Here is a 19,476-nt window from a genome sequence, read left to right as displayed (position 1 = left end):
TGTAATGTGTATTATTTCTCACACAAATAATCAGCCTCATGGGGGTTATCCAACCGTTCACTTTGGCTGTCCCCACCATGTATGCAACATCATCAGAATTTAGAGGTGGGGTCTCTTTGTAAATTTTTACAGTCCCTTGATCATTCAATAATTTGAGGCATGTCTCTGTTCATTGTAGTGGGCAAAATTATGGTTGCCCCTTCTTTGTCTGCTGGTTTGATGACGACGGTCTCCAGGTCTGCTAGATCTTACAAGGCTTGTTTTCTGGATGAGATAGATTGTGATAAATTTCGCGATTGTTATTGTTCTAGCTTTAAATCTCATTTCTGACAGCGTATTCAAAGGCTAGAACTTCTGGTAGCATGACTGATGCCTTAGGTGTAAAAGTGGTGGACTTGCATAATCCTATATTCTTCCTTGTTTTTGTCCTCTTTGTTCAAAATGTAGGTTCTCAATCTAATCTTTCTGAAAGTCTGCTATGATGTCAATAAAAGGATGTCGGAGTCATTGGATTTCCATTGGACATCCTATCTGCACGTTTTCGACCATGATATGGTTGCCATTGAATAAAGAATTTTAGGATATACCAAGAGTCATTTTTATACTAACTGGACCCCTACAACTGTCCAGAAAACGGAATATATAATAGCTCGCAGATTTGCTTGAACCTATCTGGGTGACAATGACTAACATAGGTGAGAGTATACACCAATGATTAAGTGTGCCACCAATTGGTGGCTGAAGTGTCCCCTCTTAATATCTTTTGCGACCCTGTAGGACTGATGATCAACAGACGAACCAATTGGTACCTGAGCTATTGAATCTTGTGATGAGAATAGTTTGCGATATATGGGAGGATTTGCCGAAGCTACACCAAATAACCTCTCATACTCTCTTTCTGTGAAGAATAAATATTTGCTTCTTGCAAAGCAATAGCTGAGAAATATCATCTACCACACTGATTGGGTTTTGGGAAACTACTGGAGCATCTGGAGCAGGGCTGCAGCTTGGGCTCAAGATCCACAGCAGATGCATTTGGGAGTGCAATTAAAAATGGGGTGGATGTCAGTGTCTGGAATGGTAAAAATACGGAGCGCAGACATCTACCAGTACTAGCTGGTGTTGAATGGGGCCTGAATAATAGAATACAGGACCAAATATTTTGCCCAGAGTTTACTTGTGGGCATCAGAAGTGGAATCCAAGACTTAAGTTTACGATTTAGTTGTCTGATTCAGTCAGACCTTGTACATTAAAGGCCGTCTCTTGCTCTAAATGGTGGGTAGAGTGGTCAGAAAACTTAAATACCTTCAATCTACGTTTCCTGAGAGATAGGCAGCCAACGAAGACTCCTGGTTCCGACCGACTCATCTGAAAATAGCTGGGACTTTGTGCAGAGAATTACCAGTCACAGTGCTGGTGGATAAAACTGATCTTGGAATTGAAGGAGGGTTTCCTAGCTGTAGTAGCGTTCCTCCCTGTTTACAGCCAACGTAAAACACTGACAACACTACATTTGGTTTACATGGAGAACCTGTTAACCATAATTCTGCTTGCTGACATTACACTTTTGTTACTGGGTTGTGTCTCAAAGAATGTTCCTTCCTGCTTCCCACATTGCACGCTTCCTGGTACAAAGAGCAGCCAGCTCAAACAGTTATCTCCGGGCAATCTGGAAATGGGAACTGACCAGGCAGTCCTCAAAACCAGGTTCAAGGTCTGGGTTTCTCAGACACTTACGCCTTTGTGACACCTCTGAAATAAAAAAGCACATTTTCTAGTCTCATCACTTGGTGGCAGGGTATTCATGAGATATTTGGGTAAAGGTATCTTTATCTTCTGCGAAATTTCCTGTTGACAACTTGCAAGAGAGGTTTCTAGGACACGTGCTCATGTTCTTTCTTTTACTTCCTACTTGGCTAAATTTGCCAGATACTGTGGAGTATTGCACACAGTGGCATAGAAAAGATGCTACTGGTCCTAATGCAAGGCTAGCATTTCATTTGGCAACAAAAGAACAGCTGTACTTTGGGTGCAGCATGCCTCTCGCCCCTCTGGGTGCCGGTGCTATTGCACCTGCTGCACCCCTGATTGTATGTCCTGCTGGGTGGCGATGGACATGAATCTAGAGTGTTATTGTTTCTATGAATCTGTCTTCTCCTTTCCTCGTTCTCTGTACTTTGTTTACTATGGGATTTGAATGTTAACCCAGTCCTGGTCCAGAAGCCATTTGAACCCATGGCATCTAGTGACATTGAACTGGTAGCATTTAGAACAATTTTACCGATTGTAGTTTTTGCAGCCAGGGAGATTAGTGAGCTGCCATTTCTATCTATACCGTTTTTCATAGAGACAAGGTTGCCCTTCCCGCTCGTCATTCCTTGCATAATGTTTACTTGGCAAGGAGATCCTTTTTTGAATTTTTTTCAAAACCCTTCTTCTGATGGTAGAAGAACTCTCCCAATATGAATATTTGGAAAGTCTTCAGCTTAATGTATATCCTGTCAGTCTCTTCTGCAGATTTTGTCTGAGATGCAGAAGTAAATATGAGTAACCCACTACTGTGAATTTTGTACTTCAACTCCGATAGCTGACTCCATGCTATGTCTAAATATCTCTGTGTTTTTGGTATAGGTGGAAGAGAAAGACATCTGTAGTCTGGGGTAGTTACAGTTATGCCAACCTCTGTCACCCTCCGCACACCTGTACAACAATTTGTCTGCTGCCCGTACACTGCCCAACTTTCTTTGTACTATGTAATGCATTATAATTAAATAAAGCTTTCTAGACTGCCCCTCAGTTTCTGTGGTGTTTTACTGTATCACAGAGCTATAATGCATTTTGGGGTTGTTTTTCACACGTCTTTAACACTGGCCTTGTCTTTTTAATCCTAGACTGGGCTATGGCTGAAGAAGTTGCAGGCCCGTGTGTTTGGGCTGATATCGACGGGACGAACAAACGCTGTTGATCCTCTCATCGAGATTTACCAACTTAAGAATGCGGATCGTGACTTTTTGTTGGGTCATGTCAGTAACATTTACCTCAGTGGCAAGTACAAAGAGGTGAGTGCTTGTTGACAGAGTGGCAGTACCCTCGGGGGCTAGGATGAATCACGATCTGTGTTCAGTAGCCTCATCTGATGAGGGACGGTCCTTCCTTGGTAATGCACTCATGGTATGGGGCAGAGTGTCAAAGCAAGTGTTGTTATGCAGATTTGTAGTGCCCTCTATCACCCTGGAGGGTATCCTGGCGTTGAGCATGTGTTAGTCTAGCACACCTAGGGCCTAGTGGGAATTCTTAAAAAACCCAGATCTTATGTTTCTTGAGGAATTTTAGAAGTGAGGAGAAGAATCTGATGTGTAGCAGCAGGTTGAACAATGCTTTAGAGCGAAGTAGGCGAAGGCTCGACCACCGGATTTGGTTTTCAGTTTGTGTGGGATTTGTTCAAGTCAGAGTTCGGATGAGTAGAGGTGTCTGGAAGGTTGTTGAAAGCAGAAGCCATTGTTGAAGTAGGCTGAGCCAGTGTTGTAAAGAGCCATAAAAGTGTGGGTGAGGAGTTTGAATTGAGTTTGTTTTTGAATGGAGAGCCAGCAGAGTTCTGTTGGAAGCTGGCTCTGTATATACTATACCAAAGTAAGGTATAGTGTGCTAAATTAGGTAAATACTAACAGCTCTCTTTGTGGTAGAGTGGCAAGCAGTTAGGCTTATCCAGAGGGTGTGTTAGGAATTTATTGTATTCACTCAATCAAGGCTGATGCTCACACTCAGAGACCGAATCCAGACCAATTGGGTAAGTATAAAAAAGGTATGCTTGTATTTTATTTCTAGAACCAAACAGGACTTGGTACAGTTAGGTAACATATACTTTCAATGGTAAACCTTCACACAGAAATGCAATTGAGGGTGGATTAACAATTATTACAGGTTGGAATCACTTTAAAAAGCAGTTTGAATTACACAGAAATTACTTTAAAGGTGCTTTTGGATTACTTTCAAATTACATTGAGTACTGGGGGTGGAATGCCTAGATACCCCACCTAAGGATCTTACAGTACTTGGCACGAAAGACTTTTTAGACTTTGCAGTTTATTTCTCTTTTCTCCATACAAACATCAGTTCAACACTATAGACCCCAAATCTCATAACATGGGTTCCTACACCCCATGGGCCAACGACCAGCACAGGAGCTGCACCACCAGCGGCACTCGGTTGGCTGGATGCAAGGTACCAAGAAGACGTCGGGACCTTGTGCTTTTCGATGGAGACTTTCGGTTTGACAAAATTGCTAAACTGAAGGCGCCCACTGGCTGAAGAGGTAACTTGGGATCCTGGGGGGGCTGCCTGGACACTTTGGTTGGGCCACCTAAGGCCGTGGAGTGGCAGGTGCAAGGGTGTCTTCTGGTGTTGGGTGTTCTTACCAGCTCTGGTCACGGTCGGGTGACCCTTCAGGCTGAAGCTGCTGCGCCGTTTTGAAGCTTGAGGGAGGTTGGGGATCACCAGATCCCAGATCCCAGGTCAGGATTGCTGGGGAGACCTCCTCGTTGTGTTGGGCTCTCAGGCTGTGTGCATTGGGTTCATAGTGGTGCAGAATCACTGAGTCCCCTAATTCCGGATTCTGGACTTAGTCTTTGTTGAGCAAAACTTGTGCTCGCGGGAGACAGTCTGTAAGGTGACTGCAGGGCAGGTCCTCCGGTCTCTGGGGGATGCTGGCTGCTAGACACACCGGTTTCTTTGCTGTAGACAGGTCGGGTCGGGGCAGGCCGGTAGGGCTGGGGCCAAAGCAGTAGGCGTCGTCCTCTTCCTCGGTCAGCATGGCTCTTCGGTCCTTCTTCTGTCTTTGTCAAATCCGAGAAGGCAAGGCACAGGGTTGCCACAAAATACTACATTTTGGGGCGTTAAAGGGTTGTGCAGGTCGGGACCAATGGGTCCCTTCCTTGGGGTGGGTACAACACCTATTATGCCACGCTCTAATGGGATGGGGCATGAGCCTCTCCCTAATTGGCTGAGCTCCCCTAACCCATCCTCAAGATGAAGGGGATTGAGATGTCTGCTTCACCTTGCCTCCCCCATCTGAGGGGTGGGGTTGGCAAAGGTGGACACATCTCTCTTCCTAGCTTGGTTTTCCCACTGATTCTCCCACCCAAAGTGGGGGACAGTACTGGTGGGAGCCAGTTGCTTTGGACAGCTTCCAAAGGCTGCAGGCCTTTGAAGCTTCCTCTTTGTGGATCCAGCCCATCCTGGCGTAAGAGGCATTACACCTCTGCCCAGGATGGGCTTTTATTTCTGGACCCAGAGAGCGGAGGCTATCTACCCAGGGGTCCAGAACCCTGGCTGGTTTGGAAAATGGCAGTCAGCCATTCAGGGGGCATCTCTAAGATGCAATTTGAGTGCATTTTACTGTAAATCCCAAACTGGCATCAGTGTGGGTTTAATGTGCTGATATGTTTGCTACCAAACTTCCCAGGTTTTAGTAAAGCCATCATGGAGCTGTGGAGTTTGCTTCCAGGGGCATCTCCTCCATGAGACCATATACTCTTTATGGCTTTACTACACTTACAATGTCTAAGAATTGACTTAGATACTGTAGGGGCACAGTGCGCATGCCACTGTGCCCTCACCTGAGGGCTAGTGCACCCTGCTAGAGGAGTGACTTACCTAGGCCTCAGGCAGTGGGTTGCAGGCATGGCAAACAGGGATCTGTGCCATATCGACTCTTCCCTTTTCTCTGCACCAAAACAAGCAGCTTGCAATGGCAGTGTGTGGGTGTTAAGGTACAGGCCTTCTAAGGGTACAATAGGTGCTGCAGCCCTTTGAGGCCTTCCCTGGTCACAGTGTCCTTGGTGCCTTTTACAAGGGGCTTCCTTGTGGTCAGAGTTGTGCCAAATGTGGGCACAAAGGTACAGTCTTGGGAAAGGACACAGGCCCTGTGAACCTGATTGACAGGGACCCAGGGCATATCAAGTCCGGTTGCATCAGATGTCAGGCAAAAAGTGGGGGGCAAACATGCAAAAAGGGGCACTTTCCTACAAGTTCCTTCAGGTATGGTGTGAACTGAGTGCAGCTTGGCAGGTTGACAGTGATTGTAGCTGCTTGAATGATCTGCAGCTTTCTGGTGAGTTTTTTTGTTGATCCCGGCATAGAGGGTGTTTCCGTAGTCCAATTTGCTTGTGGCCTGGGTATATGTGATAGTTTTCTGGATGTTGATTGGGAGTCATTTGAAACTCTTTCTCAGCATCTTCAGGAAATGAAAGCATGAGGTGGTATCTCTGCTCCACAAACTCCAGACAATCCAGAATGCCGCAGCCAGACTCCTCCTCAGCATCCCACAACAAGACCACATCATCCAGCACCTACGAGACCTCCACTGGTTCCCAGTCGAAAAGACAGTGACTTTCAAGCTGCTCACACAAGCCTACAAAGCTCTCCAAAACTCTGGCCCCCAATACCTCAATGCCCCCATGAGGAACCTCCGCTGATTTTGCCCTGGCTGAAATCCCACGCATTCACAGAGCCAGAACAGGAGGAAGATCCTTCTCCTTCAAGCCAAGTCCTGGAACAAAGTCCCCCTCAGCATCAGACAAACCCCCACAATGCAAGCATTCAGGAAGAGCCTCAAGACCTGGCTCTTCGGATTAGCCAGAGCTGCCCGAATTCTCCCCTCCCCCAGCATCTTGAGACCCTCACGGGTGAGTAGTGCAATTTACAAATCTCTGATTGATTGAGTGATGGCCTTGACTTGGGTGGTCACGTAGAGTTTGCTGTTGATGATAATCCTAAGGTTCTTGCCATGGGTGGGTATCAGTCCTAGCTCTGTTGGCCACTAAGTGGAGTCCTACGGTGAAGTGCTCTTTCCGAAGATCATGATTTCGGTCTTGTTGGTGTTAAAGCTTTAGACATTTGATCTTTATCCAGTGGGCAATATCAGTCATTCAAACATTTAACTTGATCCGGGTACTGCAAGTCTTTGTCTGTGAGGGAGAGAATGAGTTGTGTGTCATCGGCATAGGAGAGGACACAAAAACGTGGGAGCACACTACCTTGATGACCCAGCAACCAAGTTCACTCAGATGCATTCTTGTAAATGAAGTACATAGTAACACTTACTTCCATTAAACAGTCTTTTGTTTTCACCATGGTTGGTGCAGCCATTGCAGAGTATCTTTAGACATAAGCTTCTGTTTCTGGAGAGTTGTCGTTCATCAGTAGAAAGTATACTGTTTTATACAGTTTTATATCCGGAGCCACTTCCATCTGGAATAAATTGCCCCTGGTCTCGAAACAAAGTACTAACCTGATTACGTTCAGGAAAAACATTAAGACTTGGCTTTTTGACCTTTAAAATCAATGACCATCTTATGGGAGAAATCATATCATTTCAGCGCCAGGACACTGCCCGATAACAGCGTGCTTTATAAATGGTATAAGTAAATAAATAATAAATAAATACTGTTGAACAGTCTTTTCAAGTGACAGGACCAGCCCTAGAGCTTGGGGAGCATCACACAGAGCTCCTCTTGTTTGGCATAGGAAAGGACATTGATGTCGTGCAAGAGGATGATGTTGGCTAGAGGGATCATGTATGCGTTGAAGAGGGTCGGGCTCAGGGAGCATCCTTGCGGAACTTTGCAGATGAGGTTGTGGGTGTCAAGATGTACGGTGCCAGGCTGACTGACTGAGTCCTTCAAGACAGGAAGAAGCATATCCATCAGAGTGTGTGTCCTTGGATTCCTATGTTGTGTAGTCGTTGGATGAGGATTGGGTGGGAGAATTTGTCAACTGCTGTGGGGAGGTCCTGAAGGATGAGGGCCACCATGTCTCATCTTTCCAGAATCATGCAGATGTCATCCGTGGCAGTCATGAGGGCATGTTCTAAGCTGTGGTTGCGTCAGAAAGCAGATTGAGTGGTATCAGGTGTTGGTGGTCGTTGAGGTTTTCGGTGAGGTGTCCTGTTAATTATTTGCTCTAAGACCTTGGCCGGGAATGGTAGCAGGGAGATCAGTCTGTAGTTGAAAGGCGTTGAAGTGTTGCAGATGGTTTTTTCAGCCTTGGGAGGATAATTTCATGCTTTCAAGCATCTGTGTACGTCGCAGAAGAGATGGAGGCATTCAGAATGGGTGTGAGCATAGTGCTAAGCTAATGGGTTGCAGTCCTCTGAAGTGGACATGGTAAGGGTAGTGGCCCGATAGGGCACCTGAGTGGATGGGCTTCATGTCGGCACAGTGTCTTCTGGGGTGATGATGGACCATGTGGTTAGCACTGGTTCTTTGGATAAGGTCAAGGGGTGTTTGATGAGGTCTGTTCGGTCCACTTGCGGGCTTAAGTTACTGTTAATGGCAGGGATTTTGTTGCAGAAGAATTGAGAGATATTGTTGCAGAGGTTCTCGGAGGGGGGGCGATGGAGTTGGAGGCGACCATTGGCAAGTTGAAATCTTTCGCAATTGCGAAGATTTCTTTGCTTCTGTTGGTGCTGGCATTGATGCGGTCCCTCAGAGCGGCACATTTGGTGGCAGCCTCTTAGGGTGGATTTGAACGTGCTCCTGTCCACATTGTCCTGGCACATTCTCCATTTGCGCTTCAGTTGTTTGCAGCTATGCTTCATCCGTCTGAGTCCCTCCATGTACCAAGTGACCTGGGGTGAGGATCTTGTTGTGTTGCTCTGTTTGAGGGGGGTAGGAAGTCGCCGCGGGAGTGATTTAATTGTTGAAATTCTTGATGGGTTTGGGGAGGGTGTTGCTGTGTAAGGGTCAGTTGTTGTTTAGAGCGATTTTCAAGTCCTTGTTAGTAATGCTGTTCCAGCTTCGGCATGTTGGTCTGGTGGTGTCTGCCTTGGACCGTGACTGGGATGCTGAACTTGATGAGGGCATGGTCTTCCAGGGAACTGGCGTGAACTTATTGACTCGGATGCTGCTGATTTGGTGAAAATAAGGTTTGTGAGGTGCCCAGCGGCGTGGGTAGATCCCTTTACTCGTTGGGTGAGGCCCAGGCTTCCAAGTTCTTCGATGAGTGCTCTTGAGTTGGAGTCAGCATGGTCTTCTAGGTGGAAGTTCACATTGCCAAGTAGGATATAATTGCTAGCATTGAGGGCGAGTTGTGCAACAAAGTCTGTGATAATGTCAGTGAAGTTGGTGCACAGTCCTGGTCGTCTGTAGATGAGTGCCGTTTACGGTGAGCTCAACACTGAACTTGAACGTCGGGTGACTGGCAATCTTGTAGCCACAGGGGGGGTGGCTGTAATCTCAGGTGCTGATTCAGGGTTCTGCAGGATTTCCGTGAGGAAACGCAGTTTAGAGGTGTCATTGTGCTGCAGGTTCCACATCTCAGTGGTGTGTTCAGTGAGCGAGCAGTGTTGAGGGGCATGGATACGAGTGTTGAGTGTTGTGTGTGTGGTTGCAGGACTGTGAATGTGAGAGAGTTGGGTGCTGTTGGTGCGTTGAGTGTTTGGTGTGGGTAAGTGCATGAAAACTTGCCGGAAGTGTAGGAGAATGCTCCCTCACTTGTGGAGCGGCGGCTGGGGTTGAGGGCTCCGACAATCACAGGGTAGTAGCTGCAGGCGATGGAGTGAAGATATAAGCCTTAATGTCTGGAAGGCAAGTCTGGCTCTTAAATCAGACGGCACTGACCCGGCGCTCTCTCCAGTTGCTGCATGGTTGACGCTCTGCTTACAATTGATAACCCACTTCCCAACTAAACCGTATTCCCTCAAGGATTCTTCTAGTCGCCAGTTCTCAATTCCAAGTGAAAAGAGGTCTCTTACGAAATTCCCAGGAAACAACAAGCTCCTGAACGCGTATAAAACTGCTAAAAAATTATTCAGGCAGGCCATACAAAAAGATAAACAATCCCACCAAAGTTAATTCTGGTGCAAACTAATTTGGAAGAGCAAAAACCGCAACGTAAGAAAATTCTGGGCTTTAATCAACCGTTATAACTCTAGCCAATTCAGCTCTGGGTCAGCTAACATTCAAGAAGCCAGCTGGTCCGCCTTTCTGACAGACCACTTTAGGTCCCCAGAGGGAACAGTGCCTACAGAAACATGCGTCTCCTACTTGACGGAAATAAGCCCGAGCAAGAACTGGAGCTGGCCTACTGGTTGTTCAGACCCCTGTACTGACGATCTGCAGACCACTCAAGAAATGGTTACTAAAGTATTGTCAAAAGCAAGATCGGACTGAGCCCCGGGACCAAATGGCCTACCACAGAACCTATTAAAATCAAACATAGCACTTTGGTCGGGTCACCTAACTAACCTTTTTAACTTTGCCCTAAGAACTTCAATCATCCCGGACTGTTGGCGCGGTGCAATAATCCACCCAATCTATAAATCAGGTTCCCACACATCACCAAGCCAGTATAAATTAATTGCTCTCTTAGATATCGAGGCTAAGCACTACGCAGGCATTCTCTTGAAGGAGCTGAGAGAATGGGCAGATCAGAACAATCTGATTCCAATTAATCAAACTGGCTTCACTGCCAAATCTGGGACTCTGACTAATCTATTGACATTGTCCATAATTGTTGACAAAGTTTGTTCTACATCCAGGGCTGTTTTTTGTTGTTTTGTTGATTTTAAAGCTGCCTTCGACCGGGTTCCCAGGGCAGTCCTATGGGAAAAGTTAAAGAAATGGGGGATCCCAGTAAAACCTCTGGAGGCAATTATCCAGTTACACTCAGGCGCATGGGTTCAAGTGAAGTTGGGGTCCGGCACACATCTCTCTCGGAAAATCATGACAACCAGAGGTGTCAAACAGGGATGTGTTCTGGCCCCACTGGCAGCCCTAGAAGAAACCAACAGTCACCCACCTAAGATTGGAGGCGTGCCTATAAGCAACCTTCTCTACGCTGACGACTTAGTTCTTTTTAGTCTTACACGTGTACGATTGCAAAGGCTCCTGGACAAACTACACAACTACACCACCGCGAATCAATTAGAGGTTAACCTAAAAAAAAAAAAGTGGTTACCTTTGGAAGAAAACGCAACGTCGGGGGTGGCTGGTTGTACAACAACATGAGCCTTGCAATAGGAAGCACATACAAATACTTAGGGGTCAATTTTGACTCTAGGGGCAACTTAAGGAGATATCAGCCAAAGCTGTGACCCTGCAGGTGACCCTCTCCAAGCTCTCAAAAAATTTGGCTGGCCCAAGTTTATCACCTTTACTAGAAGTTATGAGAGCAAAAATTGGTCCGACCCTGTCATACGGTATTGAGATTTTCAGGGGTAATCGAAACATCAATCTAAACCAACACGTAACCAAAATTTATAAAAAAGTCCTCCATTTGCCCAAAAATGCTTCTGCTGCCCAGATCAAACTAGAACTGGGCTTATTAAATTATGAAGCCTCTAACATTGGCACGTACTTAAACTTTTGCCACAAACTTAGACAAGCAGACATAGGCTCACTAGAGTCACTAGTTTGGTTAGATATCACTGAGAAAAATCCAGGGGGCTCGTATGGTCGCCTTTTTTAGGATTCCATCCGAGAAAAGTCTGCGGGCGACCTATGGGCTCTCAACCCCAGTACAACAGCATTCAAAACCACCATTAAGAAATGTGTCAGAATGAGCTCCCTAATCATTGATAAAGCCCATTTTGCCAAACGCATCACGCATAGGCAATTATGAATTCTTACGGGCGGCTATCTCCTGCCACCTACCTGTCCTGCACCTACTCCCTCTACCTAAAACTTAGCTTTATGGCTATCAGACTGGGTGACTGGCAATTCCTAAAAGATTTGCTTTGCTGGCGTCACACGTCAGAGGTTTTATGGTGCAGAGGGTGCGGCAAGACGGCTGAAACCTTGGAGCACGTGGTCTGTCTTTGCCCTGCCCTCATGTCACAGCACAGACACAAATTGAAAACGGAGTGGAACATGTTGGGTATCCGGACCTGCAGACAGGCAATTATTGCAGCCCTAAGCCCTGAAAACACAGCTTTAAATATAGGCCTTACAACCTATATACGCTTTGCATACCGCAACTTTACGCATGCTTCTCCCTTGTCAGCAATAGTTTAAATTAAATTGCACTCTATTTCTAAGCTGCCAAAACTGCTTTTATTTTTTTTTATTTTGACTGCATTTTACCATAACCTGCTGCTATTGAACTGTCGCTGCTATTTTTATCTGATCTCACTTTTATTAAAACCCGTAGTTATTCGCTGAATATTAGACTGTATTTATAAGCCCAACATTGCTAATTGGTAGTACCACAAACTTCTTACGTTTTAAAGCTCTGTTTAATGTTTTGCTGATTTTGTTTTTTTCTATTCACTTATATGTAATAAGATGCTGCATAACGCAATTTGGAAGATTGGCATTTAACCATTGTTGTCCAATTGATTTTTGTTTTTCTCGTCTTTATAATGTGTACTGTTGTTGGTGCTCTCTTTAAGGATATTTTTTGTATCTTGAGTCTTCCTGCTGCTCAGCTAGAATGTCTGTGTTGTGGAATGTTGGATGGTTGGAATGCTAGTGCTTTGTGAATGTCAGTTGGGTGAGGGCTGAGCAGCAGGACAGCTGCTCCTGATGGGGTTATCATTTTATCTGCTTAACTTAACATCTTAACTTAATAAAGTAACTTGAATAATCTATCCCGAAGAATCCATCTTCATTCTGATTACTTCATTTGGCGATGTTTTGATGAAGAATCCATGCGTGCAAATTAAAAGAAATGAAAAGCTAAGGAGTACTGTTAAGAAAACAAGAAGAGAAGTTCAAGCTTGAAGGGAAAGGAAACATGAAAAGTACAGAAAATCGAAACAAAGGAAATCTTGAGGTAAAAGAATTTGTAACAGTGATTTAAAGTGTGTGTGGAACGCTGTCTGGCAATCAAACCCCATCAGTGACCCGGACATCGGTCGCCCTGAAACCCAGGTATGCCAGATCCATCAGCGTGTAGTTTATTTGTGTTCGGGGGCAATAAATCAAGCCTCGGTGTAGAGTGTAGGATGATCAACAGCCGCTGTGTTGTGCTGATGTAAAATCGAGTAAAGGAGAGTGAAGTACACCACTGCCAGCTGCGGTGTGGTTTGTTTGAGTTTCGGGGGCAGTAAATCGAGCCTCGGTGTGTGAAGGATGTTTACCTGCCGCTGTGCGCTGCCGTTGTAAAATCGAGCCGAGGAGTGTGAAATACATGATTAACAGCAGCTGCGTAGTTTGGGTGTGTTCGGAGGCGGAAAACGAGCCTCGGAGAGGCAGGTACATTATTACCGACCGCTGTGTGGTGCTTGGCAGGATAAAAGGAATGGGAAACCAAAAAAAAAAAAAAGAAAAGAAAATACGTCTTTTGATATTCTCTGGTTTGATGTATTCCTATTGGAAACCAAAAGAGGAAAAAAGGAAATATGTCCTTTGTTTTTTTTGGTTTTGGACCGTTAATTTATGTGGAGGGAGATAACGGCTGAAGTATTCATTCAAAATCGGCATGAGACGAGACTGAATAAATTGATTAAGGTTTACCTCACTAGTGGCCTCTGTGACGGAACAGCACTCCATGTAGTCTGATGCAGGCGTGGCGCGGTATTTGGTGAATGTTTATGCCGTGAACCAGCCTAGCCTACGTCGATGTGCGTGCCTCCATCTTGGGAAATAGGTTGAGAGGTATACATCGGAAAAGCCGCGTTATGGTGATGGCTGTGGTCAATGTGAGGTTTGCCGTGAATGTTTCTGCAATAATCAGCGTACTAGGTACTGTCTTTGTTCTAACCTACACTCATGGAAGTCAGACCGGATTGTGCTTGCATGAAATGTGTAGTTATTCAGTGAAGTGCAGTGAAACAAAAGAAAGTATGGATTACTGCCAGGTATTATTGGCAGTCGGTTCTGAGTTCCTGTAATTAGATCGTTTAGAGGCTGGAAGAAGACCTAATTGGACTGAGTTTTTGGTGTTGTCAATAGACAAAAGCAAACATATGAGAGCACTGTTGATGCTGGGAAAAGTTCCACTCATGGAAGTTCTGTGTGGCAAGAGGAAGCTGTAACTGGACAAATGTCCCGGCGATGGAAGAAGATCGAGGAGCCCACGTGGGGTCATTTCCTTTGGACACTTGTCGCAGAACTTTACTACAACAGGGTCTAGGATCCATAAAGTGTTGTGTATGTGTGGTGTTGTGATGTTAGGTCACTCTTTGGATGGTGTTATGTATGAGGTGACTGCTGTATGGTCTGGTTTGGTTTGGGAAGTTGTTTAATTCAAGAAGAGCTGTCCCACAACTAGTGTTGGGTGTGAGTTGGTGTTAGGCCACTCACTAGCTCGTGTATGAGGTGACTATGTTGTGTATGGTCACCCATTGGTTGTGTAGTTTGGTTGTAGGTGTTTAATTCACCAAGAGCTGTCCCACAACAGGGGTTGTGTAGGAGTGGTTTGCTCACTCATTAGATCGTGTAAGCACCTGTCTGAGGTGTGCATGTGTTTCCTGGCGCATGAATGAGTTATGCGAGTGCTTGTTATGTGTCTGAGGTGTGCACGTTGGTAAATGCCGCATGAATGAGTTATGTGAGTGCTCGTTCTGTGTTTGAGTTGTGCACGTTGGTAAATGGTGTATGGATGAGGTATGTAAGTACTCATTCTGGTGTATGAATGAGTTATGCAAGTGCTCGTTCTGGTGTATGAATGAGTTATGTAAGTGCTCGTTTTGGTGTATGAGTGAGTTATGTAAGTGCTTGTTCTGGTGTATGAATGAGTTATGTAAGGGCTTGTTCATTTGTCTGTAGCGTACACGTTGATTCCTGTTATATTTGGTGTTATGGTTTGTTCCTGTGGGTGCTGCTTGTTGTTCTGGTCTGGCCAACTGGTATGATTTGTGGCATTCGGGTTTGATGGTGTATGATGAAGGATAGTGCTTTATTTCAGGGACCTATGTGACGTTCTGCTCAGACTGTGGTGTGCGAGATGAGATGTTATATAGCGTCTCGGGTTGTATTCTTTTTGTTAGTTGGGTGAATCGTGGTATAGCGATTCAGGATGTATCTTCTTTGTAAGTTGGTGAGTTGTGGTATAGTGTGTCATGCAAGGTGAGTAGAATGGTATTGCATATATTGCATATTCATTATATGTGCATTGTTTTAAGTTTGTGACTATGTGTACTTTACATGTAGTCATTATCTTAATTGATTCATCTGTTATATTTCACAATGCAATTGTTCCCATAACGAAGGGAGATATGTTGTATCTTGAGGCTTCCTGCTGCTCAGCTAGAATGTCTGTGTTGTGGAATGTTGGATGGTTGGAATGCTAGTGCTTTGTGAATGTCAGTTGGGTGAGGGCTGAGCAGCAGGACAGCTGCTCCTGATGGGGTTACCATTTTATCTACTTAACTTAACATCTTAACTTAATAAAGTAACTTGAATAATCTATCCTGAAGAATCCATCTTCATTCTGATTACTTCAATATTATTTTATATTTAAATAAAGATTATTATTATTATTATTATTAGCTGCAGGAGGGGAAAGGACCAAGGTTCCTGGTGCTGAGCATGATCCAGACATGAACGTGCATTGCCTTTGGCGTTCCCACGCTGTGGCAGTCATTAAGTAGGTCCTGAGTGAAGATAGGAGTGATGCCCCATCCTGTGCAGATGGATGATGGGAAGTCCTGTGATGTCACTTCCAGGGGCATCTCCTCCATGAGAGCAGAGGAGCGTCGCCCCACTTAAATGCCACCCAAACCACAGAGATGACAAATAAAATGGTCATTTATTACCATGTTATTTTACATCCTCCCGTCCTGAACAGAGTGTCAGGACAGGGCGGGGCTGGCTGAGTTGCATCAGGGAGGAGTGGTGAGCAGAGGGCTTCCTGTGCCCTGTTTAAAATGTGCATGTCTCTTTGGACAGCCGTCTTGTGATGGCCAGCCAGCCATGCTCACTTTAAACTTCTCAACCCAGCTGTCTTAGACAGCTGGGTTGAAAGCAAGTACAGGCCTTCAGTGTCCTGAGGAGTGCTGAGAGAGGCAATCTTCCAATCAGGGGACTACTCTCATGCTGATTAACAGCATGTGACCAGCAGCAGGATTGGTCAAGGGTGTTTGCTGGTGCCCAATCTGCAGTCGATGGAAGAAGAGACCTCGGGTCCGGAGCGAGGAGCATGTGTAAGGTAAGTGTTTTTTTTTCCATTTGCCCACCCATCCTCACCCTCTCCTTGAATGCCAGCCACCACTGGTCACTTCTTGTGCAGATGGTTGATGGGAAATCAGTGATGTCATTTTCTGTACAGAGGGATGACGTAAATCCAGTGATGTCCCTTCTTGTGCAGATTGCTTCCTGGCAGACGCTGTGCTGTTTCAGTCAAACTTGTAGGGGCTGTTGAGAAGTCAGAGTGAGTTTTCCTTTCTGGCATTAACTTTATGGGTTGTGGCGGACTCTTTGTTTTCAGCTTTAGGGGTTCTGGCCATGGTGAAGATTAGTGACTGTTCTGATGTTCAGCGTGACATTGGAAGTGCCCTTCCATTTTTTTACATGGGTGTATTTTGTGTGAGGAGAGACAGTATCCATCCCATCCTGCATGCTGGGTCTCTCCTTGAAGTGCGATTAAACAGAGGGAATCAGGCTGATGTGAGAGTGTATGTCAGTCTTCAACCACAGTTAGATGTCTTACTGGCGTTAAAAAGCGGGTGCTGTTCATTTGCTTTCATGCATGGGGTCTGAGCAGGGGCGCAACTAGACCCACACTTTGGGGTGCAGGGTGGATGGGCACTAACCGGTCATCCCTCCATTCCATTCTCTTATTTTTTTCCTATCCTTGCTTTTTTCTTTCCTTTTCTCCTTCCTTTCTTGAAGAGTGCCTATGTGTGATATCTAGGTATCCAAGGATACCTGGAACATGAGGCTATGGAATGCAGGATAGCGGAGGTTCTGGGAATGGTAGTTGGGAGTTTTGAGAACAGGGCTTGTTAGCGGATGAGGTATTGCTCCTTATACTTTATACCAGTTTGATGAATTAAGTTGTCGAGTGGCTTCATTACAATGACGACGAGCTGATTGAAGGTGGCGGCTGTTTCCAGAAGAAGAGGCAGTGTGGCATGCATGCATTGTGTAGTGGAGCACAGTTAAGAAGGCGGCGTTTGTGCTGTGGGTACAGTGGAAGTCATAAGCAGAGCGGGCAGCTGCGGTGGTGACGGAAGGTGACAGTGTGAAAAGACGCCCCAGGGAGCTGTTAGTGCGGCTGATCGGTGGCCTGTTGGGTCACTCGACTAACTCTGCACTGTTTCGCCAGTATTTTCAAGGGATTGCTAGTGCATGTTAGGGCTCGAGTTGGGGTACCACGCGGGTGGACGGCGTCCCCCATTTATTTTACCGGGGGGACACCGTCCCCCCTGCCAAACAGCTGGACTCCGCTCTTTGGCCTCTCTGGGACGAGGAGCTCGACACCTTTTGTGACGTCACTTCCTGTCGTGACGTCACTTCCGGTGACAGCGTCCCCCCACTTCTTTTTTTAGGACTTGTGCCCTGGTGCATGTGGATTAAAACGTAAAGTCAGGTAGGCTTTCAGATAATGTGCTTCAGTCCTGACATCCCAGCCTGATGTAGCGCATACTGCCAGCACGGAGACATTAATAGCAGGGTACGGAATGCTCTTTCACCAGCTCACACACTGGCCTACTTGTAGGTCATAGAGGCATACCTAATGCTCGCGCACCAGCCTGTCTGTATATCTAGTGAGTTACTGACTAGAAAACATGTCTACAGGCCTGTTTGGAAGAATATCAACCCTGCTCTCCCTATGGGCCGTGGCAGCTATATTTAGTCAGCGCTCACCGCATCATGGTGCTTCTGGCTTCTCTTCCAGGGGATCCTCATCAATAGTCATAAGCACTGAATATTACCGCCCATGTGCGGGGACCCCAGAGTACATACATTTTTTAAATAATATATATATATATATATATATATATATATATATATATATATATATATATATATATATATATATAATTTTCCCATAACGAAGAAATGCAGCCTTAAACAAGGCTAGACAATGCTTCCATAAATTGCATTTGAATCCATGAACATATATCTGATTTTAATTCTCTTAATTTCATTTAAAGGAAATACAAACAGGAAAGCAAAGCATACTCTCTTTGTTGAACTGCACAACTGCATTGGAATAGGATAGGCATTGTTAGTCCATAGGCTGTATTGGAAACTCATAACAGAATAGAATATGAAAGAATTGGCACCGTGCCTTTAAGGCAGCGATGACCCCTTGCCTTCCATCATGTCTCAGGGGTGACAGTTAGGTCAGTTGGTCTTTGCCGAGATCCGAAGATCAGGGCACAAGGAGAATACTTATTGGCTTGATCATTTGTCCGGGGCGGTTGGCGGATTGCTCATGTTATGTTATGTTATAACTTTTTATAGAGCGCAACAGCTGTCCCAGCAAAGAGGCGTCCCAGCGCTGACAGCAGTGAGCAACAAATAGGGGTGCGGCAGAAAGGTCTACAACAGAGGAAAGAGGTGTGTTTTAACTGCCTTCCGGAAAGCTAGGTAGTTGTTCAGACTGCGGATCTGTACCGGAAGTGAGTTCCAGAATTTTGCCGCCCTTTGATGAGGATACCCCTGGAAGAGAACAAGGATTAGAGGTAAGTAACTTATCCTTCTCTTCCAGAGGATCCTAATCAATAGTCATAAGCACTGAATCAAATAGCAAGCCCATCCCCACCAAGGATCAAGACAGTAGTGTTTTGTGAATGTATGTACCGACATCCAATTGGCTACTTTGGAGATCTCAGAGATGAGCACATTATGAAGCAGGGCCACAGTAGCTGTTTTTCCCCTTGTGGAGTGTGCCTTGGGTGTTGCCACACGGAGTTTGTTGGATAACTGGCAAGCCAGTTTGAAACACAAAACTAGTAATCTGGAGATGGATTGTTTGGAGGCTGGAAACCCTTTTCTAATGGAACCATAATTAAAAAACAAATGATCAGATGTCCTAATGGCCCTAGTCTTTACTAAGTAGAATTTCAAAACTCTTTTAAGGTCTAAAGAATGGCGAGACCTTTCAGTTTGCGTGGTAGGATTAGGAAAGAAAGTGGGTAGTGAAATGGTCTGATTAATGTGAAAGTCGGACACTATCCTAGGCGGCAGAAAAGCAGGGTGAGTTCTCATCATTAGTCTGCTGCTGTGAAAGACTGTGTATGGCTCTTTAGAGAAGAAGGCTTGGATTTCGCTCATCCTATGAGCCAAGGTGATCTTTACTAAGAAGGCAGCTTTCCCTCTGAGATGTTGTAGGTTCGCTCTGTGAATTGGTTCAAAAGGGGAACTCATGAGCTTAGATAGGACCAGATTGAGTTCCGAGGGAGGAGAAGCGGAATAAACTGGAGGGAAGACTTCCGTTGACCCTTCCTAAAAATCCTTAACCACCGGAAGCTGGAAGAACGATGGTTGGGAAGATGACTTTCTATACGCCGTAATCGCTGCAGGGCGTACTTTGATGGAAGTAAACTGTAAACCTGATTTGGCCGAGTGAAGGATATGGCAATA

General features: G+C 45.5%; 1 protein-coding gene across 2 annotated transcripts in view; it reads left to right on the top strand.

Annotated features, from left to right (window-relative positions):
• Nucleotides 1-19,476, top strand: part of EXD3 (exonuclease 3'-5' domain containing 3) — a 2,383,304-nt gene that overhangs the window by 706,653 nt on the left and 1,657,175 nt on the right. For both annotated transcript variants that reach the window (XM_078642091.1, XM_078642090.1), the window contains exon 6: nucleotides 2,893-3,060. In XM_078642091.1, coding sequence (XP_078498217.1) covers nucleotides 2,893-3,060 — 168 coding nt within the window. The remainder of the gene's footprint in view (nucleotides 1-2,892; nucleotides 3,061-19,476) is intronic.

The sequence above is a fragment of the Lissotriton helveticus genome, chromosome 5_1 (genome assembly GCF_964261635.1).
Source record: "Lissotriton helveticus chromosome 5_1, aLisHel1.1, whole genome shotgun sequence".
Lineage (NCBI taxonomy): Eukaryota > Metazoa > Chordata > Amphibia > Caudata > Salamandridae > Lissotriton > Lissotriton helveticus.
This window is presented reverse-complemented; position numbering and strand designations above follow the sequence as displayed.